The sequence below is a fragment of the Acyrthosiphon pisum genome, chromosome X, assembly GCF_005508785.2.
Source record: "Acyrthosiphon pisum isolate AL4f chromosome X, pea_aphid_22Mar2018_4r6ur, whole genome shotgun sequence".
NCBI classification, from domain to species: domain Eukaryota; kingdom Metazoa; phylum Arthropoda; class Insecta; order Hemiptera; family Aphididae; genus Acyrthosiphon; species Acyrthosiphon pisum.
The window spans coordinates 51064848-51091618 of record NC_042493.1 but is presented as its reverse complement, the minus strand read 5'-3'; the positions used below and the strand labels follow the sequence as shown (position 1 = coordinate 51091618).

At 27.3% G+C, this 26771-nt stretch overlaps 1 protein-coding gene across 4 annotated transcripts in view; it reads left to right on the top strand.

Annotated features, from left to right (window-relative positions):
• Positions 1–12729: 12729 nt before the first annotated feature.
• LOC100164443 overlaps positions 12730–26771 on the top strand; it is a 195675-nt gene continuing 181633 nt past the window's right edge. For 2 of the 4 annotated variants that reach the window (XM_029486923.1, XM_029486916.1), the window contains exon 1: positions 12730–13036. In XM_029486923.1, the coding sequence (XP_029342783.1) occupies positions 12865–13036 (172 nt within the window). In that variant the 5' untranslated portion in view covers positions 12730–12864. The remainder of the gene's footprint in view (positions 13037–26771) is intronic. The other 2 variants (XM_029486927.1, XM_029486918.1) reach the window with 1 other exon arrangement.

Here is a 26771-nt window from a genome sequence, read left to right as displayed (position 1 = left end):
CAAAAATAAGTAATAACTTCTTGCAGAGAACACAGAACAATCAAAACAGATAAATATGTATTGATAGTAATATATTTTAAATTGATTATTTCCTTTATTCCATGTTAAAGTACAACCAGCACCAGCTGAGAAATTCATTTTTAAAATAAATTATTTTCTTTCGTTGCATGGACATTGTATAGGTTACCTAGTATTCAAACAGCTTATTTGAGTTTATATTTCTTTTTCACAAAAGTTCATCGGTAACATAAGAGGTAGCTCTTTCAAACTTATCATTCCCTCGTGTCCTTTTCACCTACATTCAACAAAATTTTTTTCGACGATTTATGTATGCAAACACAAGTTCTCATTTGTATAACTATTTAGCTTAATTGAATTAACTGTTCAAAAATTAATAAAAATACAATGTATGATAATAATAATAATTTTTACATATGTATCTTATATATACGAAGAAAGAATAGAAAATATCGTTATATTATATATTAGTTTATTATCTGCATTTTAATGTGTGTACCTAAACGACAAAGACCAATATTGCATATTATGTATTAGTACAGATAAATTAATGATTAAATGGTAACTGACTAAAATTATAATACAAGTACAGTTTTAAGAGCTCATTGGTCGTCGACTAATCATGCATTAGCATGCTCAACGGTAAAAGTTTATTATTTCTTTACCTTAATCTTCTTAAAATTATTACATAAATGTCTAAATTCCAATACTTAACAAGTATTTATCAAGAATCGTTAATGTATAAGCTTTTACATGTATCTACTTAACATAGATACCTAACCATATATCTGGAGACCATCACTTTATCACGCTTCACCAATATTCTGAAATTTATAGTATGAATCTTTGATCAGAATATTTATATTTTAGGCACAATAATATTCAATTTGATATAGAGAAAATATTTAAAAATAAGCTTATCTAACTCACACAAAGTAAAGTGTTTAATACAGTTCATAGGAAGAAAAGTGTGACTTTTTTAATATTAATTAAAAATATATCTGTAATATGTAATTTCAAAAACTGATAAAAAAAATGTAATTTGTAAATAATGATAATATTGGACTAGATATGTTTATTTTAATAAAACTGCGAAGAAAAATGCACATATATAATATTATTGTATTTGTTTATACAAATTTGATGTGTATTTAATTTTATGTTGTGTTATACTGTATTACCTACAGTACAATATAGAATTGATACATTGATGATTAAAATTGTTGATTAATTACACCATAAATCATCATATTAACTAATATGATAATTTAAACTTAAGGTGATAACATTTTGGATTTATTGCTAGGCTTGATTCGATTAGTTTCATGAATAATATATTATAATATTTTGGCTTATTGACATTGTAACATTATAATATGATATTCTATTCAATTTATACGAATGATCCATGTCCGTCATGGATAATAATATTGAATGTCGATACAGATCTGCAGGAGACAAACGACAAATTAAAAATTAAAAAATCACAACAAAATAATGAATTCGAGTCATGCAACCACGTGTCCTCATTATAATATAATAATAATATAATGCGTCAAAACAATGACACTGCGCGGCGCACCTTATGTGCTTGCGTCACAAAGAAACAATACTCGTTTACCAGAACCATTGGCGTTGCCATCGCGTGAATTTTAAATATTCCGCATAATAAAGTTTCAGTCGTGGGCACGGTTTGGCTACTAGCTAGGACGAGAAGAAGAAGCGAATAAAAATCCCTGAGAGATAAATAAAAAACCAATCTAAATATTATTTACATTCGTTTTGGGTCCAAAAGCTTGAAGTTTATTATTATTTGCTTTGTAACACTCTAAAGGAAGGTTGAAAAGGAAAGTAGCGAAATAAAAAAGTTAACAAAAAAAGAAAAAGAAAAAAAGAGTAATAATACGAAGAAGGCATCGAATTTTTTCACAAAGCCTATTTCCTCGTAATCAACTTAAGAAATCAATAACACTTCGTCTGCTTGCCATACAAAACTCATTACCTACATTGATGTTCTGGAAACGACCTGTAAATTATTCAATCACTGTAACATTGTATTCGGTCTTTTCTTCGTCAGCTTGTACACAGTTTGTTATCGAAACTCAAGTATACACAATATAATATATTATCATACGTTTATCAAATACATTCAGTTGTATATTAAACATATTATTAATTGTACTCGTTAAATAAAGTTCGTTATACAGGTTTATTTTAAGTTAACTATTCACAATTATTTTAAACTAGAATGTAGCCAGTTTTGAGTCTTCAAAGATAAAATGACAACCGTAATTTTTTTTAATCTTATTTTGTGTTTTGCGTTTTATTTTTCGTAAAATTTATCCCACTCAATTTAATGAACATTTTCTAATTTACTTTCCTAGTTTTCCACGTGACGTAATTTTCTGTGATGATTAACTGCCTCAAGGATTTATTTGTTTTGGTATAATATCAATTTCTTACTCATCCCCGGAGATAGAGCATTGTCAAACATGTTTCAGAGTCAATAAAAACTCACTGCCGTTTACCATTTTGAAACATTAATCATGTGTTTACATAAATAAAAATAACGTAAAACATACCGTAACTGTTTACTGAGAATTAAACTGTGCAATAATTTTACTCTACATTATTAATACCAGTATATTATTATTATGATAAAGTTTGATACATTTGAGTTGGTAAATAAAAATGTGAAAACTTAAAGCTCAGTTAATTAATATGTCGGTTTTTCCATTAGCTACATTTTTCACAAACTTCTTTGTATGAAAATAATTATCTACGAATGAATTAAAAAAATAATGAGCGGGACTCAACGCGTTTATTAATTACGCACATACACAAAGTTCAAATTACATTATCAGTATAATATTATACAGGGAGACATTTCGAATTTCAACATTCCATGACATAAATTAAACACCCTGCATAGGTATTATCCGTTATATTATAGTGGCGTGGCACTATTACTTTTGAGGTGCCTACCTCAAATCGTGTACTGCAGATTATTCACAAATACCTACTCTGAATTATTTAGACGAAATAATTGAATACAATAATAAAATGTTCAATCCTCGGATTGTTTGGCCGCATAATATACTTGATCGACATTTGAATTACCTATCTTAAATAATAAATTTAAATTTTGGATTGTTTATACTTAATTTATTTTTATTTGTATATAAAATTGTATATAGAACAAAAAATACAAATTAATAGCTGGTTTAGTCATAATTACTTTTACTTAATGAGAACGCTATACCCGCATCCGTTATAATCTCAACATTTGAAACTCATTATAATTTTTTTATGGTATTACGCTCAAATTTTATAAAATTCTATTAAGTATAAGACTTATATGAAACATTGTATTACATTTTCATACCTACTTTAAGTATGGATATTTAACATTTAAAAAAATGTTAATTACAAAATAATTTGCAAATTAATAATTATCGTTATTTTGTTCCATAAAAATTCAACCACATATAAAAATCTGCAATAGATTTAAGATCGACTTTTATTTTAAATTCCATTATTAAAACTTATTAGTAACCTTGTATTAAATGTTTAAGCTTTTTGACCAAGCATTATTTTTTTTTATCGACATGCTTACAAAAAAAAAATTAAAACATCATAAATTTAAAATGACAATAAATAGCTCAGAAAGAGTTAAATATTTTGAAAATTAAACTATAATATAGTATAGACAATGTATAGAAAATGCTCAATTGAACATTTTGTGAAAAATTTAAGTATCTACGATATGTGTTAATAAATTATAACAAAATAAGAAAATACTTTTGTTATAAACTAATTTTGGATTTGTTAACTAAACATTTCTTATTTTATCCAACAGTTGGATTCACTTACCTGATAAAAAATATTATATTGTTGTTGAAGATTAAAGCATTTTGCACGGCTTCAAAATATGACAATAGACATAAAAATAAATAAATCAATAACTAATAAAAAACAAACAAATTATTATAAAATAAACTACATTCATTAGAATCTAAAATCGTGACTATATATTTTCAATATTTTATAATTGGGGCGAGTACAAGTTTTTATTCTCGTATAAGTTAAGAAGTTGTTAGACTGAACATAATAAAAATAAAATTGTAACTAATTTTCAAGCCCCTCCCCCATCGAAAAATCCTGCGTACGCCGTTGTACTGGAAATTATTTTATCTTTCCTCGCTCACCCCAAAGTATCAACAAGTTTCATTTTCTACTAGAAACTTCCTCAAAATTAAAATTGAATTATCTTTAACTGCACTAAAATGTGGGTGATGAATGATGACAGATACAAAAAAAACCCACACACATCATTGTAAGACTAATACATTTATTGATCCATTTGGAATCTAAAAGGATATCATAAAATAGTATTGACACAATAAAATAATCAAGGAAAAATATTTTAATAGATAAATTAAAACGTATTGGTACGCAGAACATGTGGTAGATCGTCGTATTTAAATATTACGTCCAGAATTGTAATTTATAATTTTAATTTTTGAATTAAATATTTTTAGAAATAAATACGTACAATTTACTTATTTATCGGGAAAAACGATATAGTAAAGGAAGTACTATTATATTACATAGACACAATATACAATCATTCCGTATCTGGTATCTATGTCACTCATGTTGGTTGCATATATAGAAGTTAAAGCAATTTTCGAAAGTATTCGTTGATATATTGTTAACTAACACATACAACATAATATAATGTACGTATTATTATACATTTATATTACATGTCTAATTGATCCCAAGTCTGAATATTTGAATTTCTTGAACATTATTTGTCACATTATTGATCACTTCATATACGATCGAGGTCCCGCGCTAGTACCTACCTACCTATATCATTTACAATTTGTATTTCCGGATATGCATTAGATCTCGACCTTAAAAACATTATTAAATATATTATTAGAATTAGTACCGTGACAAAAATAATTAAATGTTTACATAATTAATTTGTCGTATTAAACAAACTACACGCGTAAATACACTGATCACCTATTCTATAATGTATGAGCCGAAATGTTGATGCGTATCACATATAAATTCAATATATTTTATAAAACGTGTCAACAGTTAGATACATATGTATTCAAATCGTTGTGATTTTTATGTCTTCACTTTATGCGTTGGAAGTAAAGTAACACACGCAAAAACTTATTAGGGCTGCAGGGCTGAGGAGGAAAAGTGAATTTCAACAATATGTTCGGAATTGACTGTCTCTGATGTATTCAGTGAAAAATACTATTCTTGTTATTTTTATTTTCGGTCCCAAAGGTGTTGTGCTTGAATCCGATGCGTCGTTTTTTTCACGGCGTCCCAGTTTGAAAGACATAGTTGGTTGGCGATAGACCCAGCCGGAGAGGTCGTAAAAGTACACCACGTCAATCGCATATTGTAAGGAACACGCTAACCCACCAAAAAAAAAAACAAAAACTATTCTGCACCTAGGAAATGGAAAAGAGGCAATATAATATGTATATATATATAACAAGATACAAATACATACACACATATGTTTGGCAGGTGGTACTTGAGAAACGTGCGTGGATGCAATTTTAAATATGATTCGACTCGGAAATTGAAAACGTTGAAATTATATAATCTATTTTTTGTTTGTATTAAAAATTTATTCGAGTACAGTATAGCCGTATATGGGTTAGGTAACTTTGCATTCCAACATTTAAAAAAGTACATTCAGGGAGTGGCCAGGGTTGAACTTTGGGGTAGTTTATTTTTATGACCTTTTTTTATTTTATTTTTTATTTAGCTTACTACCTTACTACCTAATATAATATAATGTAAATATTTGTTGTGGTTGTATGTATTTTATTTTCAATTTGTAAGTGGATACTTAACATTTAAATATATTTATCATTGATATTGGATCAATAGTGGTGTGAAAGTAAACGCATATAAGAGTTGTACCATTATATTATTATTAATATTATTATTCAAACAATGTATATAAATATCAAGTAAAGTTTTATACTGTTATGTATTTATATTTTGTATTTGTTTAACCCAAACCCCATCACCTCTCAAAAAAGGATGCCAAAACTAAATGTGGAACAGTAAATGGTCCAATATACAAATAATATTCTTAAACAAATATTGCAAATGATAACAAATATAAATGAATAGTTAGGTACTAATTACGTTTTATTTAAAATCTAGATGCGTAGTATGAAACTTTCAGAACCAAAAAAGCTCTTGAATAAAAAACTAAATACACGCCAAGAGAAATCTAAACATTAGATAGTACTGTATTATCTGATTTATTATATATTATTAGGGCTAATGCAGATTTATTTTTTAATACTCACCACTTCAGTTTCTTGTTGATTTTATCCAATGTATTCCACTCACCAATATCAATTTGAACCCTTATAAATTAGTTATACCTAACTCTCAATAGATGAGTCACACAAATAACTGACAGTGTTTGTGACGTTTGTGTATTAGTGAAGTACAACATTTTATCATCTTACCTTCCAGAATCAGCGGCTATTTTACGGGCGTATGTGCAGTATGTTGGATATAATTATTATTGCATATTAGTAAAAAGTGAAGAAAAAAATGAGTTTCCAAATTTATAGTAAATAGAAAATATTTTGAATGCATTAAGTGATAGTTTGAAAAATAGACATTTAAAAAAATAAATTCAATATTTATACATTTTTTAAAAACGTACGTTTTTGCATTTTAATTTCTCACTTTAATTGTATTTTTTTTTAAAATCGTTTAAGTAGAAAGTAATTGGTGAAATTGACATATAAAATCTTTGACAATTGAACAATGATTGTGTTTGCTGAAGAAAATTATAAATTTTTCACTGCTATTATTTGTCCTCATTATAATGCAAACACAGCACTGATATTTTCCCATGATGTCTGAAATATATCGAAATAACAAATATTTTTCGTTTACACTACAACTGTGGTCTTAAGTTTTAAAGCTTATCACTATGTTGACTGGGCTAGTTCTATATTATTATATAAATCATAATTAAATGTTAATTTTGTACATTCCCAATTAAAATTGTATGTTTAAATATTCTTTTTCTGTTTAACTTGGAAAATATATGTTCATTTAATAATAGTTTTTTACAGTTATTATTTTCTACCGACTACCATTGCTATTATTTTTTAGTTACAACAGTTAGAACAGGTTTAAACAGTTGTATTATAAGAATTCTGTATATTAAAATTTTTAGAGGGATTCACTTTTTAGAGAGGTTTCAAAAATGTTTGAGTGTATACTATTAGGGCCTTGCAGCCAAATTAACCAAAACCCGAATAAAACTTTCTGGAAACCCGACCCCCGAATCAATTTTTTATTTTACAATATTTATGTAATATATAATTTCATATGTATTTTATTTGGTAAGTTAGTTTTTTGTTTAATAATTAATTATGATAATATTAGGCCAGGATTTACAATTAATTACAGAAGGGGCTGCCAACCAGTCGATCGTTAAAGGAGTTATATTGGTCAATCTTATTAAAAATTAATTATACCAATCAATATAATATGGAGATTACGTGCGTAATCATACAATTTAAACTTTAAGACTTAAACACACCTTTACGCTTTATATACAATGTTGAGTATTTATTAGCGAAGAATAACATACCAACCTCCCAATGTAGAAATAATGAAAGAAGAATATTATTTCACAATTTATTATTATGCTGCATAAACCTAATAATATAAAATAGTACCTATACCTAAACCTGATACTTAAAATGTTTAATGTGGCTCACTTGTTGAAAAAAGGTTACTGACTCTCAATTATAGGTGAATACTATAAATATATGGAAATTAAAATCTAATTCTATCATTAGATATTATGATTAAACGTAATATTAAATTATTAATTAAATTATAATTTATTAATATAGAACAATCAATTCAAATATGGCCAATAGCGATACAAAATATTGACATATTAACTGATATGGTAGGGTCTGCGCTATTATCAACCACATCGACATTGATCAAATACTAGAATAATACTGAATAATATAATTTATATTTTAAAATATGACAAATTTAAAATATATATATATAATAAAAATAATTAGGTATACAAAATTATGTTTTTTTCCGGACTCCTGAACACCCGTTATTAAGCAATATTTACCTGAATAATTACAATTATTAAGACCCAAACGTTTGTTTGAATTTTTATTCAGTGGTAAATCCAGTGCCAAAAATCTGAAACCCGAATTGGGTCAGTCATGTTCCTAAATTACCTGGAACGATTTGTATGCAAAACCCTGTGCATAATATTGAACTAATAATTGGTAATATAATTAATTAAAAATGTAATTAAATTAAACTTTATGACGAATTCAACTTATATTTTTTCAGACATTTTATCGAACAACCATGTTAGTATTAAAACAATATTATCAACAAATTGATGCTATTAGATAAAATGAAAACTACAAAATAATTAATATTCATGTTGTGAGTTATCAACTTACATGCGCCGTAGCTATTTTTTTTACTAGTCATACATTATAATGCTCATAATATTTACATATGGCTTCACGGATTAGAATATTCCCTACATTTAACTCCTTAAAAATGGTTCGTTTCGAATATCCTTAAGAGGACGCTACCCAGACGATATCGTTGTCTCCGTCTTACAAGTGCGTAATATAGCAAATTTTACACTCAGCAGACCACGTTTAGCTCCATAATTTTAAAAATTAGAGTGGATATACAATTTAAAGGTAAGATTATTGTCTAGGGCCTCTCATATTGTATTTTAATTTCAAAGCGAGTTATGTATATTTAAAATTTTAAAATTGTGTGTACATCTGAAAATACTCATAACTTGATTTAAAACTAAAATATAACAAACAACTTATGAGATGCCCTAGATAATAATCTTACCTTTACATTTTCTAAGAGAAAAATTCACTCTAATTTTTAAACTAACGTATAAACATGATCTGCTGAGCGTACAATTTTCTATGTTCGCACTTGTAAGACGGAGACAACAAATGTCTGTGTAGCGTCCTCTTAATATCTAGGTATTAAAATAAAATATAACATGTGATTATTTGCACGTACCTATTTAACTACGTATTTAGCTACGTTCGTATTTAACTTGTATATTATTAAAATAAATTATTGTTGTTTATTTTGAAAACATGAGTGAATTTTGCTATCATATCATAAAATCATCGATTGTTATCAATTCGATAAATTCGTTTGAATCTTTTGATTTGTATTTTTATTAAACCATCAACATGTAGGTACCAAATTTAATATGAAATTTGTAACGTCGCATTTTTTTTCTCAGTGGTAATATTTTTACAAAATATGTTCATTCTGTGTATATATTATTATGTAAAACAGTTAGAAATCATTTAGACACAACTTGTTCTTGTGTTTCGATTCCGACATGTATTTAATAATTAATTTTCGTACATAGTTACAAGCTGAATAAAATTTTGCCACATAATTTACGAAGCACAACTACTACAAACAATTGGCTACTCATCACGAACAGTGTAAACGTGACAAATATGTTAGACATAATGTAATGTAATAGATATAATAGGCACGTAGTTAGAATGATACCGGGGTTGAGGAAAAAAGAGAAAGAGCTAAAGAGAAACAAAATAGAGTAAAAAGTCTAATGGATTTAATTTTATTAATTTTTTAGAATAATCACGAATCATTAAATTATTATTAGCAGTTGTAATCAGTGGTGAATTGAATGGTCGTAGTTTGCAAATGACAACTTCGGGGCCCCTCGCCTGATTATAATTATGTATACTAGGGCCCACCCAAATTATAAAGTCATTTTTTTTTTTTAATTGTTAAACAAAATAATAAATAGATACATTTTATATTGCAAACTGCGAAATACTTTAGTCAAGTAAAAAAAAACAACAATTTCGTAAGTATGTTACTGATACATTTTGTAAGAGGCACCTTTTATGGATTTTCCGACTTTATTTGAACTCTTAAATCCGTAACTGGTTGTTATCTTCATTGTTTATTAGTATTATTTAACAGTATATTGATCAGTAGATAATTATTATTTTATTTGTGGTACCTATAGTGATATTTAAAAACTGACGTATTTTTTAAAAAAGTTTCTAAAACTGATGGTAATATAATATATAATTTATTGTATTATAATATGTGATCAATTTTCATACACAACTATTTAATGATAGATAAAGTTTAAAATATTATGTTTTTTGCATATTTTACCATTTTGTATTGCATATAAATTCTAGCGTATAAATTAGTAATAATCAGTATTTCAAACAGAACGAAATAAACTTAATATTCATAATGAATAGGTAGTTATTTTGGTGTTTAAAATTATTTTAATACAATAAATTTCATTGCACAATATTATTTTATTCTTAGAACAAAAATAATTGAATAGGCTGGTACCACAAAATAATATCCTTATAGTTAGTTAACCTAATGATGTCTCTAAATTACATACTGCTCGTGAGGAAACTAGAGAAACGCATTTTATCGATAAAATGTATAGATGATAGTATAATGTTTAATGAATATTATAATATGGAACTATAAATAGGTATAATAGGTATAATATGAGATGATAGATGTTATGTTCAATTGGTAATTTATACAAATTACACTTATCTATAAAAAAAAACCAATGTCTTAAATTAATTAATTATATTTACAACTAAAGAAAAATAAATAATTTGACAGATATTAGAGGCAGATACTACCTATTTCTATCTTAAGTAATATCAGTTAAGCCAAATACTAAGTGCTTTAATGGTTGAGTGTATTTTTATAAGACACTGTAGTATTACAATTAAATGCGGTAAAAATTCAAAAATTTAAATATGTTTTGCTTTTTTCGCCGTTATTATGATGTATAATGATATTATAATATATCTTATAGTTTATTAATATTGAGTATAAACAAAAAACGTATCATCAGATATTTTAAATACACATTTTTCAATATATTACTAAATAGAATCAATATTGATATTTAATTATTTTATATCTTTTTACGGTAATCATGTTTTGTTTACTGATATTATTCGATTAATCAAATTATGAATGTTTTACATTTCGCTTAAAGGTGTTTTGCTGTACCGAAGTATAATAATCAAACTCAGTGATGCTATATATTATATTATTATCATGTCCCCAAGAATTTCAATACTCATAACGAAATCATGGATAATAATTTTTAAGGTAATAATATATCGAACACAAACGAAGGGATTGTAACAGGAACTAAAGTCACGCATGTGGACTAGAAATTTGATATGGGCGGGGTCAGAACCGAAAAAAACTGGGTGAAAACGGCGTCAATAAAAAATAATCGAAATTCTGTAGTAGGTAGCAAAAATAATGTAATACTGATTAAATTGGCATATAAACTGCACAGCTCAGTTACGCACATAAATATAATATAATAATATTGCAGAGGTGTAGACTTAGTGCAATGTTCTGCTGGCTTTAACATTTTTAGTCAAAATTTAATAATTATTAGGTTCAACGAATCTGGACACGTGACTGTTAATAATAAAATATTCATCGATGCGTATGCTTGTATTAAGCTCTTCAATTAAAACAGAGGGTGAAATAATAGTGTTGTTTAAATTTTGAAAATGTTTATCGGTAGTGTTATTTCTGATTAAACTTTATTTTGTCAATTAGGAAACAAATCGGAGCGATAATTAACTAGTGACAGGAAATAATATTATATAATCAACGATTTAATACTTTTATAACTAGTAAGTCGAGTATTTTTTTTTAATCGTTAGTCATTATTTTCATGAAAAATAAAGTCAAACTATTTGTTATATATTTAGTATGCGTTAAGCGAAGTATTCTAAAATAGAATTGTTTTTTTTTTTTTTATATAATGAATCAAATACCGTATATTTCATTCGCTGTTGTATAATACTATTAAATACACCTTGACCTTATCCGTTATTTTTCTACGTGGTTTAATTATATCGTTTGTCAAATTATAGAACCTTTGACGATTAGTCGCTGGTCGAATAGACAGCGTTCGCTTGAACGATAACGTGCGCGGCGGCACGGCGAGAAGGTAACATTTACATATAGGGGTGTCTTATCCCGAGGGGGTATCGATTTTACCGTCCGAAAACACCGTGACTTCTGTGAGGCGGTCACTTGACAACTGGGAAAATGTCTCTTGGCATCGTGTTCCTTACACAGGCTTAAAACATTTAATAAGTATAATGTATATATATATATATCAAACACACCAACACACCAACACATGTACAGTGAATCGACGGAAACAACACTTGAGTATGCACAACCCTTGTCGCGTGCACGTCACGCCAAGGACGAGCCAAGTTTCTTTATTTGACCCGGTCCACGGTCACGGTATCGGCCAAAGGCCAACGGTCTTGGGTACACGGCGATTATTTACTAGCACGCGCACACACAACACACGTCTTGTGTAATGTCCTTATAATATAACAGTATATTATACCGTATCGTGACGTCCGTGTTTTCGCGTAGGTATGTAGGTTGGTATAATATTATAATGTACAGCAGTCGTTGTCGTTATGGTAACAAGTCGCGGACAACACACAACGTACTTTGGGGGTTGCGGGAGGGGGTGCGAGGCCATCAAGCTGTGCGTGGCAAGCAATCGCCTGGCATTGTTCGCGGCCGTTTTGCGTGGGTACGGTACGGGACAATTTTCCACGCGCCCGGTTCCGACGTGGTGGCATTTCCGTCTTTCCGGTGGCAGACGAGGTGGCGCCGACAGGGCCGGAAACTAGCTGCTGGATCATGGTGGACCGGAGAATGGCGTACGAGGCGTACAGGAAGAGGACGGAAATACCTCGGGGACTCGACTATTTAGCCGAACGTCTGGTCCGGGCCGTCATCCGCGTGCAACCGAAGAACGTCCACGAATTCGCCGCCCAGTTTTTCGACGGTCTTTTGCGGCAACGCGACCATTGTAAGTACCTATAATATTATAATGTTATGTTGTTATAGCGCACTTCGTGATGTGATTGAAAAATGTATATCGTTAAAGTAGAATAATATTCTAAATTATAAGGCCTAAGACAGTAACGCAATGCGTCAGTACCGGTGATTTCCGAAGGCCCTAGGATATTTTTCAGTATTGGGGGGCCACAGCTAAATGGAAAAATATATAATATTTGAATCACTCACAAGTCTGTGACTTGGATATTCCAAATTATTTTTGAACCAATGACAAAGTCTGGTTTGTTTAACACATTGTGCATATATTATTCAAATATGCATTCTTATACTTCGTGCATCACACTACAGTAAAATGCAAACAAATATTTATAAAACTCAGAGATATTAGCCATCAATATCTTGAACTTTAACTTGTCTGTTTGTTAAAGAATACATCATTCAATGTATAAACAAAGATGAAATTATTGATTTGTTAGAATCTTTCAGCAATGAATTAAAAATATTAGAATAATAATTTATAATTTATTTAATATAATGTTATATTTTATATTTATTGAATTTCGTTTTTTACAATAAGATATAGGTATTATTTTAATTTTATGTGTACAACAATGTTTAAAAAAATTAAGTTGAACATTTGATTATAATTTATTTAATAATTGCAAATAATTATATTGTGATGTATTAAAAGGCAGTTAAAATTGTTTTTTTTTAAATTTATATGGTCCCAATCGTGAGACAGACCAACACTGCAGTGTTTGATAGATTTTGGAAGAAACTCAAGTTGTCGCTTAAAAGTCCATTATTGTTTTCATTAGAACTATAATATTATGTTTTAATATACTAACAATTTTCAATTTTTTTTTATTTTTCAAGTTGTTATTAAAAATATGTTTATTTCAATTAAATGCAAAAAAAACAACTTGGAAAATACAAAAATAATGTATTTTTTTTTTAATCAATTTGACATTAGTGATGTACATTATTTTTTTCCCCCAATAACTTTGTAATGTGGGAAACGACTTGTTTAAGTTAACGTTACCTACATGTGCGTATGTTATCTGAGGGAGTCAATAATATTGTTTATACATGAAATACTTTTGACTCCCCATATAGGTGTCATTGGCGCCCGTATTCAACATAATATACGGGCATTGACATTGTAATCTATTGAAGATTATTGTTTAAACTATGTTTGTTCGACACAAACAGCTAATAACTGGGCATTATTTATGAGTTTATGACCCGCCGGTCTGGGTTGATGACTCAATAACATCATGTATTTCATATTGAAAATTATTATTTTTTTAATTTTCGTTTAATGCTCGGTAGTAATATTATTAATCGGCTAATTTATTTTATCATCTACATTTTATGAAAGCACAATATTCCTAGGTTGCAGCGAATACCCGCAAGTAAAAACAAGGTAAGCGAAATAAAAAAATTGGCTCCAAGGAGAAAAAGGGTTTTTTGCTTTTCTACTGAAAAACTGAAATGACACGGTCGTAAAAAAAACTAGGGAAGTCAAATGTTATGGACGATAATATTACTCCCGCAACTCGATTTGAGAAACTCGTTCGGCCAGAGATATTGACTCGTATATTGTACACACGACCATTATACAGGTTTATTACGTGTGTGCGTGTGTAAGTAGCAAACAACCATTACATTTATTATGCTATAATAACATTTGTATTGCATATTATTTTTATCGCGGTGGTCAACGACAACGGTTCAGCAATATATGTGGACCGCTTTATTTAATCTCGTTGCAAATCCCGCCGTCGTCATATATTATTATTTACAGACGTCATCCTATGACTTGATTGAAAAACTATTATTATTATATATATATATATATATACATTATAACCACAACCCTTTTTGAGTTTCACGTTAATCGTGCAACATGACGGAAGTACGCATTTCTGGTAAACCGTCTAAGCCTCTCCCGACGAATCTCCCCTGGAGACAATATTATAATAATATATAGTTATAACCATTTTTTCAGTTTAATACCCAACTCGGAATTCGATTTGTTCCGATGACGGAGTACGTCTATATAATTCGTTCAGACTTGCATCTTCGTAATATTATGTCGGAATAGATCAATAATAATAATAATAATAAAAACAACACTGCAGGACATCGACATTTAGACAAATTGAAAATCAAATTAAATTAATTTTACAGACACAAATCAAGTACACATTTTTGTTTTAAGTTTCTGTTTATATTAAACAAACAATTCATAAGATTTTTTAATCCTGTCCAAATAATAAATAATTCATAAATTAACTTAAAATATTCCAAAAGTCCGAATATTAGTCCGTAAGTCGTAACAAGAATAAATTTTAATGTACCTACTACCTACCATATTTTTAAGATATTTAACCAATTAATTTGGCACACAACCAAAAACCATTATATTTTTTAAGTTTTTTCAGATATTTTAAACAAAACGGTTTAGTGTAACCTCTGTTGTAAGTAAAATAAACTTATTTAAACTATATTATACCAGGGCCATGCAATCAACATTTATGCAAAGATGAAAAATCAACAATTATTGAAGGATTGTAATTTGTTTAGACTTTTAACAATTTATCATTTTAAAAATTTAAAATATCAAAACTTTTATAAAATATCATATTTATAAAACGAATTAATTTTAATTTTAAGTTTATTCTGAAGTGTGTATTGAAAAAATGTATTTAAAGTGATATACTCCTATGTTGTAATTTATTATTTATTTATAGTTATACATTTTTTTATTGGTTTCAGTAGACAAAAAAAAAAAAAAACGAAATATTGAATAAAATTAAACTTAATTAATAATTTTAAAGTGGTATAAAGTATAAAGTCGGTCATTGCAAACAGAATAAAAGTAAACAAATAAATCGTTTTAATGATAGTAATTATTGTTTATCGTAATTATTGTCTAATACGCAATATGTACTATTTTACTGCTATTACGCTCTAATTAAAAATAAAAGTAACTTTATGGGAATCGATGATTATTTGTTTTCAGTTGATTGAAATTATTATGGTGTGGCTTTAATATGATTCGCTTATACGGCAATCAAAGTAATCAGAAATGAAGAACAATACTAATAATTCAATAAAATTGATGTGTTTTTTTTTTGTTAACTTTATAATTAATAATATTTTTTAGCTTATACGTGGATTCATGATGGTATTAAAATAGCTTAGTGGTATATATATATGGCAAAACGATTTGAAATATAGGTGCGGATACTTGGTTTATATCTGGTATCTAGTTTGAGTTAGAAAGATTATAATTTAATATAATTATTATTATATTATGTAGGTTTTATAGTTTCAATCAGGATTATGAAATGGGGGGAAGGGGTAGATAAATACCCAAAAATACCACCGGGTTTCAGTTATTTCATTTACCATGATAAATTAACAATACCATATTCTCGTTGGAATCGTTTTTAAGGATCCTTGAGTATTTGTTTTCAGTCAATTAAAAGTATTATACTGTGGCTTTTATATTATGATTGGCTAATACTATCAAAGTAATTAGACATGACAAAAAATACTAAAATTTCAATAGTAATATTGAAATTGGTTATTGAAATGTAGTTATTTTAGACTCTGAACGGAGTCTCTCAATGGATGTATTGATTTTTCAATGTGCTTTATTATTTCTTTTTGTGTGTGTCTATGTATTGTGTACACGATAGTTGATAAGTAAGTAGTCGAAATAATGCTTCGACATTCAACTTCAGTATTTTTCCAGTGGAAATTGTGAATCTAGTTGGTGTATTCGGGAGGTCAGCATTTAATTCGATACATGAAATGATCGCTGAAAATGCTAATAAAAATGTATTAGAATTTTCTCTACATCATTACATTTAAAAAATATTATAACTCATTTTGAGTTATTTATAGGCATACGCAGTTTTATATATTTATTTAAGTTTCTGAACGGAGCAATGCATATTGATTTTAAAATTATGTGTGCATTTATTATTTATTTTTTTGTGTCTCATCAATGTTTGGGGCAGTAAAACTGCTTCGATTTTCTTCAACAGTATCTTGTTTGATGGAAAAGTGAAAGTTGGTGCATTTAGGAAGTGAAAATTAATACTTCTAAAGTTTTCAAAAGCGCAGGGAAAAACAAAATTAAAATTAAGGAAAAATGGGAATTTTTATGCAGAATCAGTTTTTGACAAAATAGATTTTGGTTTTTGGTAAAACTCAAAAAAAATTACCATAAATATATAAAATGTACATTGAATGTTTATATTAGCATTTTCTTTGTACGATAAAATTTTCAAAATATTTTGATTAGTTTTGAACTGTTTACGGAATTTTCGGTTTCCAATTTTTAGTTTATTTTTCTATGAATATCAATAAAATGTTATTTGTTGGGTCAAAAAACGTGAAAAATTAATACAAGGTTATTGATATATTGTTAAAATGTTAAAATAGTAGTTGAAGTCCACAGTTTTTATAAGCAGATATAAAGTTCGATTTTTAACAACATTTATCAAATTTAAATCCTAAACATTATTTTATAGTAAAAATGTATAAAATGTTCAACTTTTATAGGTAAGGATTGGAAATTTAAAACAAGGGTCTACGAAAGTTGGTCATTCTGTAACCAAAAAATCTCAAAAATATAAAAACACAGTATTTTTTTATAGTTATTTTAAGTTTAAATTTTGGACGAAATTACATACAAAATAATCAAGAATAAAGATTTTAGAACTTATACTGGTTACCATATTAATAATACGTAATAACAATATAAATATAATGTAAAATATCAACACTGACATACTGAGAAATCTCAGATCGTTTTCGTATACAATGATATGTATCATTGAATTCAAATTTAATACTATCCATTACCTATACTGCAGTCACCCACTTGTAACCTGGAGTATAGCAGAGCGACATTCACTTACCCACCTTTTTTAAATTAATGTCGATAAACAATTTTTGCTTGGTCAAAAAACTTGAAAATATATATAAGGTTCCTCATAATGTTTGTAAGTTGAAATTTAATTATTATATCTTATACACACAATGACATTTTCAAATGCAAATTTTCGACCAAAATTAATGTAATCTACTGTAGAACTAATGCCTAATGGTAAAATAAATTACTTGAATCACAATTATATTATACCTAAGAATAATATACTTAATAATATTATATGCTGATTCTTCACTCAGAATCGTTTTTAATATACAATGATATTATATTATTGAATTCAAATTACAGTGACACTCCATACCCCTAATCTGCAGCTATTTACCCACTTACCCGTTTTTTTTTTTTTTTTAAATTTAATAATTAATAACATGTTAGCTTATACGTTATGTACAATGATATTAAAACTTTATATATACCTAAACGGTTAAAACGTTTTAAAACTGCAGATTGCTTTATTTCTGATGTGTTGAGTTACCTAAAAATGTTATACAATAAATATACTATTATCATTTGAGTTATTTAATTTACTAGAACAACACAAGTGTTCATGGATCTAAGATTATTTTAAGAAAGTCATGTAAACGCACTGAGTGTAATCTGATACATTTGTATATTATGTATTAAAAACATCACCGGCTATAGACGACCGAAGTCATAAAATAAGTTTGAAATATATTCATATAACATAATTGTAGTTGATAACAAAATATTACGTTTTTCATTTCCTAAACTTTATATTTTTACATGTGCACAAACATAGTACCTAATGTTTGCAAGTATTATATTTTCAGTTGAACCGAAATGGTTGTTTTAAAATAAATTTAATTTTAATGCCATCAGACATCAACTGCCCTATATGAATTCGTTCAAATATATTGTATTTAATATTTAATGAAAAGTTCAAAGAGAGTACTTTTCATTTTTAAAGACAACAAAATATTTGAAATGTTTGGAACGCTTATAAAAAAAGTAATGTCGCTGTCGTTCCTGAGAAGTATAAATAAATGCAACACACAATAGATTTCATTACAAAGCTTATTCTGAGCCTCATTATTAAATATAACATTTAGATCTTTTAGATACTCAACTTGTACAATTTATAAGTTATGAGCTTATAACCAATGCAATATTATCGTAAATTTTAATAAATATTTTATCTCGGAAACATATTAATGATAATCTTACTCGTGATTAAAAATAATCCTAAATATATAGTGGCTAAAAGACTTGACGGTTAACTGGACAATGGTGAATATTATAATATTTTCAAAATAGAATTTTGATATGTTTATTTATTTTTGAACAATAATCTCTGATTTATTGTAGGTATATACATTTTCAACAAATACAAGTGCTGGATTATACCACTTCAAAAGCCATTTCATAGTGAATCATTATCAAAAAACAAAAAAATTACCTAAATTTATAGGCGTTTTTTCCTCAAATATATATTTATTTTATGTTAACTATTATTAAACTCTCATATTATACGTATTTGTGTGATTGTAATAAGTGAATATATTAGGTTATAAATTATAGATTATATTGTATTAAGAAAAAAGACACTATTAATTTGATAAACGATAATATTTAAAATGGTAAAACGAAGACAATACACGAAGGTGACATTTAGAGTTTACCAAGGAGGATTGAGTATTTATTTTGAATTTTGTACATCATAATAACAGCTTTCGTTTTTATTTTAAATAGACATTATAATGTAATATGTTTTTAGAACACGTACCTATAGTTCATACTATCCATTGCGTAGTGGTTATACAAGGCTACCATGATTATTTTTATATGCAGATATTTGTGTAGACTCACTTATTATACATAAATATTTAGGACTTGTACGCGATAAAAAAAATGTATTCATACTTGTTTGTAACTATAATATTGTAATCCATTCTCTTTAACATCTGAGATATAAAAATACAAGAATTGTGATATATTGAATATCAGATGGAACTGGACACATGTATCTAAAACTATAGTCATTAAATCATTATCTTTCTGATTAATGACTTATGAACAAAAATATAAGTTTCGGGAGTGGATAAAGTAACTTCCGATTGAAATTGGAATCTCCCTAACAACCAACCTCCCGGCCAAGGAAATTATCCTTTACTGACGGACAACAATGCGGACAATAATGCGACAACGAAGTTCAACATCTATTAGAGTTTAAAATTCTACTTTGTTCAGTGCTAAAACGTATAGGCCATTTGTTGATCACTGATAATTAAAATATGTCATTTGCACATGAACTTTCTTACCTATTTGTCATTTACAGTGTACGAAAAACATTCATAAAAAAATATAGACTTTAATAAATTATTCATCCGTACGGGTTCTAATTACATTTTTAATAATTTTTAAATATAATTTAATTTGATGTTACATTTAAAAAAAAATGCACAATAACATTTAGCCAAACAGATTGGCTCACTGGACCCACGTCTGAGTTGTATACGAATTAATATGTTTATATAATTTATATCATAAATATTTTGTTTATATCATGCAAGTGTAGAAAAAATTACAAAACGAGTAAGGAAAGCAATTTAAAACGTTTCTTCGTCTCTAATTTTTATTAAAATCTGAATCTTAAATTAAATAATAATATTAATGGTTTTTATAATTGCACACTAGTGTTGGTATAATTGTATAATGTTTTAAAATTTACATAATTTATTAGATGGATTATATAAATAAAAATAACATATTATATATTTACTCATCTAAATAAAAAGCAATAATATATTATTGCAGCTGTGGAATAATATAGTACCTTGTCAATTTATGAATTAATTTAACATGAATTCCAACACAATAGTATACTAAAGACAATAATAATTGACACATCTGAGGGGCTAAAAAAAAATAATAATCTTATCATATTCAATAAAACTGACAATGGTATTGATAAACCATGACTATGCGGACAAACATGTGCGAGTGCAATAAAAGGGCGTAAAAGGTATTTTATACGTAATATTTATACTGTAACCTAGTACAGGTTGCCTTTAATTTATTATATTAGGTACATTGATAGTGGCATTACCAGTCGGTACACAATAAACAAGCACATCTGACGACTTCTTTATTAATTTTGTAATTTAATTTAATTAATATAAAAACTAGATAGAACTGCTGCAGTGCTTTGATGTTATGACTCAGGCTCAACATGAGGACAATTTTATGTTGAGCGATAAAGTAAACCTTTTAGATTAGAGAACCTTTTGGAAAATAATACGAGAAGAATATTATAGAAGATGCTCTACAACAAATACAGTTAAAAATAAAAATAAATTATATTAATTAAATGAAAATTTTAAAACTAGTCAAATTCTCCCAACATACGGTAGCAGATATTAATTTTTTCTTTACACGTTTTTCATTATATATAAAATTAAAACGTATATATACCTATACATTTATTTGTAGACACTCGGACATATTATTTATTTCATTGTTACTACTACTCTATAAGTAGTCTTAAATTATTTTTACACCATATTTTCTTCAAGTGTCAGAATTCTATTTTTTTTAAAAAAATACTATTGATCTTGGTTCACTCAACAATTCAATTACCACAAACAGTGGCTTGAAAAATTAATATAAATCCTGGAAATGTCATTAGTTTAAAGCTGCATATACAAAAAAAAATTTTCTTCAAATTATTATTAAACACCAAATCATTGTAGTCGGAACCACTAAAAATAATTTTGTAAGAATCCAATCTGAAAAAAAAAAAATATTAAAAAAATATTATCTAAGGAGATATAAGGAAGAAATTTTTCTTTGGGAGATATTGGCTAGAACAGAACCACGTGACGTCACTAGGCCCGGCTCTGCATAATCGCCTATCTTACGCGTGTTAAAGTTGCTCGCTTTACACAATGATTTATTAACCTAAACATATTTTTATTTTTTTATGTTTGCTTAATGTAAATATATGTGATTTTTTGTACTGAAGACGTTAGAAGTATTAGAGTTTCAATATAACGTTTGGTTTTTTTTTTTTTTTTAATTAAAAATACTAAATAGATATTTTAGTTACATACATACATAAATATTGTTGTTATGGCGGGGCAGCGCGTCGATATATTTTTATAGATATTTTAAATATTTCAAAAAAACTAAACACTTTAGAAAAGTTCTGGTTTTACTAACGTTTTCAGTACATAAAAACTCACCACATATGTACAGCAAAAATTAGAAAATATATTTTAAAGGTAGGTAAATTATTGTGTGAAGCGAGTAACATTTACACGTATAAGATCAAAATAACATCATATCGGTCCAATGACATCATGAATCTTTTTTCAATTACTCATAACTCATTGAATAATGTGAGCAGAAACGTAAACCCTATACTATAATATTCTTAGAACTGAACATTCTTTCAAATTAAAAATCTCATTTTTTGTGTTTTGTCCTCCTTTAATATAATAACACTTTTCTTTTTTTCCGTTTCAAACTGACAGCAGAGGAGGGTCTGTTTGCACAATACTCCTCCTTTGCTGCCATCGCTTATTGATGAATAACATTTATCACAGACAATAAATCACATACAAATATACATATCACGAATAATTAACCAGGAAATTGTCGACAAACTTCGTAACTAATGCCTAGTCTCGTTTTTCGCTCCTACTCGGCCCGGTCTCAGTAATATAATAACACTTACATGTATCCATGACACCTAATCACGTTTTAAGATTGTATGGTTGAACAACTACCCATTAGAAAAATATTATCACACGACATACGATTTGAATCCAAAAGTAACGTGATGTGGTGATCTTTTTTTTACCTACAGAGCTACCGGTGGTAAAGTAAAATTTGTTAAAATGTTAGTTAATTAAATATTAATTAATAATTATTGTTTATTTTGTTATTTACTTATAATATTTGATAGTTAGTGTTCAGACATTAATAAAATGAGTAAATGACACGTAAAAAAAAATAGCAAGAAGCACTAGCACCGGCATCAAGATTTTAATCCTATGCCGTCTTATCATATAACTCGTTGGGCAACCATACTATCTTAAATCGTGCACCTAATTAAAAAGTATTCGGTACCTACGCACTTTAAATCTGAATTTTATCTTTTGTTTGTTCAGCGTTGGCCATTGGGGCATCTCATAAAAGTAAATTGTTTAATTTTTTATATCACGGCAATACGAATAGGCAATTCAGCTACACCAGTTTAATGAGTTTGTATTATTTTTTTAGGTATCTATCATATAAGTAAAGTTATAACCATGCAATTTTCATTAGGTGTTTGTTTTTAGGTCTAACATTAATCGATATTAGGTTATATTATTAAGTAAGTGTATCATGAGAACACCGTAAAAAATAAATAACTCCTTTTAATAAAAGATACATAATATTATATGATAATGATGATAACATGTATTTCAAAGTTATAATTGAACACCGTAGATAAAATTGTATGAACATACTTCCTATTGTTATATTTTTTTGTCATCAGTAAATCAAAATATCATTTAAAATTCGCCAATTTAAAAAATTACCATATTTATATCACAATCATTATTATACATTGACTATACACGCCATCGTATAAAAAAATATACACATAATAAAAGTTTTTTTTTTTACTTAGATTTGAATTTATAACCCATAACTATATTTATATTATAAAACACATATTGCAATGTTAACGTACTTTAAAGTAATGAAACTATTTGCGATTAATTCAACAACTTACCAATACATGTATAATATTATTTAATTTAATAATAGTATGTAAATACTAAAAACATTAATATTTCAGTTACGTTTATATACAAATATAATATATTATTTGTTTTTAATGTTATATCATTTTTATTTGTTAAAGCTACGATATTAAAAGAACTCCTAATGCTTGTATCTCAAAAGTTTGTGTGGTTATAACACCAATGTATGTCAAATATTTATAATATTATATTCTTTAAAATACGAGTTTGATCTAAATGCATAAATTATTTTAATGTGTTTTCTGTTATACTATTAATTTTGTAAATGTTTTTTTTTGTATTAAAATTCTAACATTGGACATTTTTAGAAATACTCAAGTCTGAAAAAATGTAAATATATTAGGTACACCATTTGTAATCATACATTCCACCGATGAAAATTATTAATTATCAATCGCCTAATAATGATGATAATTGTTATTTTTATATTGTTATTTATTAACAATCTTTGAATTCAATGTTATAATACACAATACTTTAAAAAATGAGGATTTTTAACAACATTTTATATTGTTCGTAGGGATGCCCTGTCGTACGCGTTCTATAAAATTTTAATATAATATTGTCTATCAAAAGTCAATAAATCATCCCTGAGATACGCTCGTTTAGAACATGTGCCATTCCAGTACATTGGTTAAAAAAATGGTCGTTGAAAACCAGTCTTCAGATAATTTTTTTCCCCTGAAAATAAATAATTTAAAAACTTACAAAAGACAATATTGGCACCTTAACAAAAAGTATAAAATTGAACTATCCTCAATGAGATTCATAATGCGACATGGAATTGGATGTCTCTAAGATTCACCATAAAAAATAAAATATAATACGTAACTTTAAAAGTTTCATCACTCTTAATTGGAATTTCATATGAAATTGAAATGTGTGATTTTATTTAATATTTTAGTATTTTACTAAGAGTCTACCCGCCTGTCGATTGTAAACGTGCACGCTATTCACCACACCAACACAAGTTTGATGTAACACAGGCGTCTTTATGTCTATGTTAAACTAGCCAATGAACGGCAATGTATTATATTGTATAAAAAAGTAAGTTCCGAACTTTCTGAATTCGAAGATAGAGTATACCGTCTAAATTACCCATTAAAAAATCGAAGTGTCCAATGCTAAATTATAATGTTTTTGATAATTTGATTGTTTGACACGGTATTATATATACTTGATTAATCGGCTTGTGCCTTCGATCATCGAAAAAATATCTAAACCTCGTTAGTTCCTATAGTAGAAATAGTTGTTTAGTGCAGTCTGACCTCACACACTGTGCTATCGATTTTAATTTTGGTGAAAATCCAAATTACGTTTCATTAACTTTGTTCAATATTTATTTACGTTGGGTACATTTTGATGCAAATTAAACTCAGCTGTCAAATCAGTTATCTATCAAATAATCAACGCATATAAGAAAAAACATTTAATCGTAGATGTTTTTAAAATTATTCACCGGTTGCTAGGAGGAACCTAGGTATACGGTAACGCGAAGTCATAACTCTTTTAAGGTTATACCTTATATCTATCGAAAACCCATCACGATTACGAAAAAAAACGTTGTATCCAGCACGAAAACATAATATTGTCTATGTTCAAAGTACATCAAAGAACATTAAATTAAAATGTATTGCATGAGGATAGGTGGGTGTTCTGTCCTATCAACAATGTTGTCTAAAACATTATGATTATTTAGATTTCAGAATAGATAATCTTTTCAAGAATTTATGCTTATGCATTTATAATTAAGAGTGTAAAAGAATTTAGTTTCTTAATTATGAATAACTTCTAGTACCTATTCTACCCTACTATTAGAAAGGTACCTACCTTATAATTTGTGTTTGTTGCCCAAAACAATGAAAATGAGACAACGTATTGTGCACTTGATCTACATGAAATAATGTTTTTGTTAAGTCACAATAAACTCTACATAACAATTTTAAAAGCATGACTAATTTATATTATTAACTAAAATTATTTATTGAATTTGACTACAGTTTAAAATTATAACATTTTATATTCATCATATGTCAAATATTCACGCTATATAGTGCGTTAAAAAAAGTTTCATATTGTAAAAATATAAACCTAACAAATAATAATAATTTCATAAAATCTAATCGAAATATATTACTAGAATAATTAGGATTGTATAATATAACAATAACTGTAGATTAATGACTAGAACGTTATATATTTTGGACAGTTCCATATCGGTTGTTTCTAAACTGTATTTACTATAACTAGAATATAATAGAAACAGAATTTAATAGAAAACGACTAAAATTGTATTTGTGAGTTTAATTTGACAGAAACAGCGCAGTTTTATGTCTTATCTTATATAATTATCAAAAAAAAAGATGTAAAATGGTTGTTTTCAGTTCTTATTATAGAATAAGTACAAACTAAAAAGGTTATGTATTTTTGGAAAATTGTATCAGTATATCGTATACCCGAATAATACTGTAATTGAATACAATAATAATTGTTCCTTGTTTGAAAAAAAAAAAAAATGTTACAATAAATTTAAAAAAAAATTAAAACTTAGTCTTAAAAATAGTGTTTAATAAAATGTAATTTGAAGCATTAAAATAGAATTATATAAATTAGGTATGAGCTAATGACCTATATTATATTATAGTTCAAATGAAAATAATGATAATGATAATATTTTTTAATTGGCCTGTCCATTTATACACAATTTTATAAACAAATCCGTGCTTTAGTCACGAGTACCAGATCAAATTCCTACATAAGTTTTAAATTTAAATTAAAAAATCATCTCGTTCTTTTTGAGTTGTGTTGAACGATTCTTGGTAACATAACTTGACGATAATTCCAAGGAATAGTAGGTCCAAGAATATTGAAAAATGTTCGATAATTAGGAATTTAAATGCAAATAACATTTTATTCTAACAATATTTTCCAAGAACAAAATTCGTTTTATATATCATAGAATTAAAATATGAAATATTTATTTTTAGATTCTGAGCGAA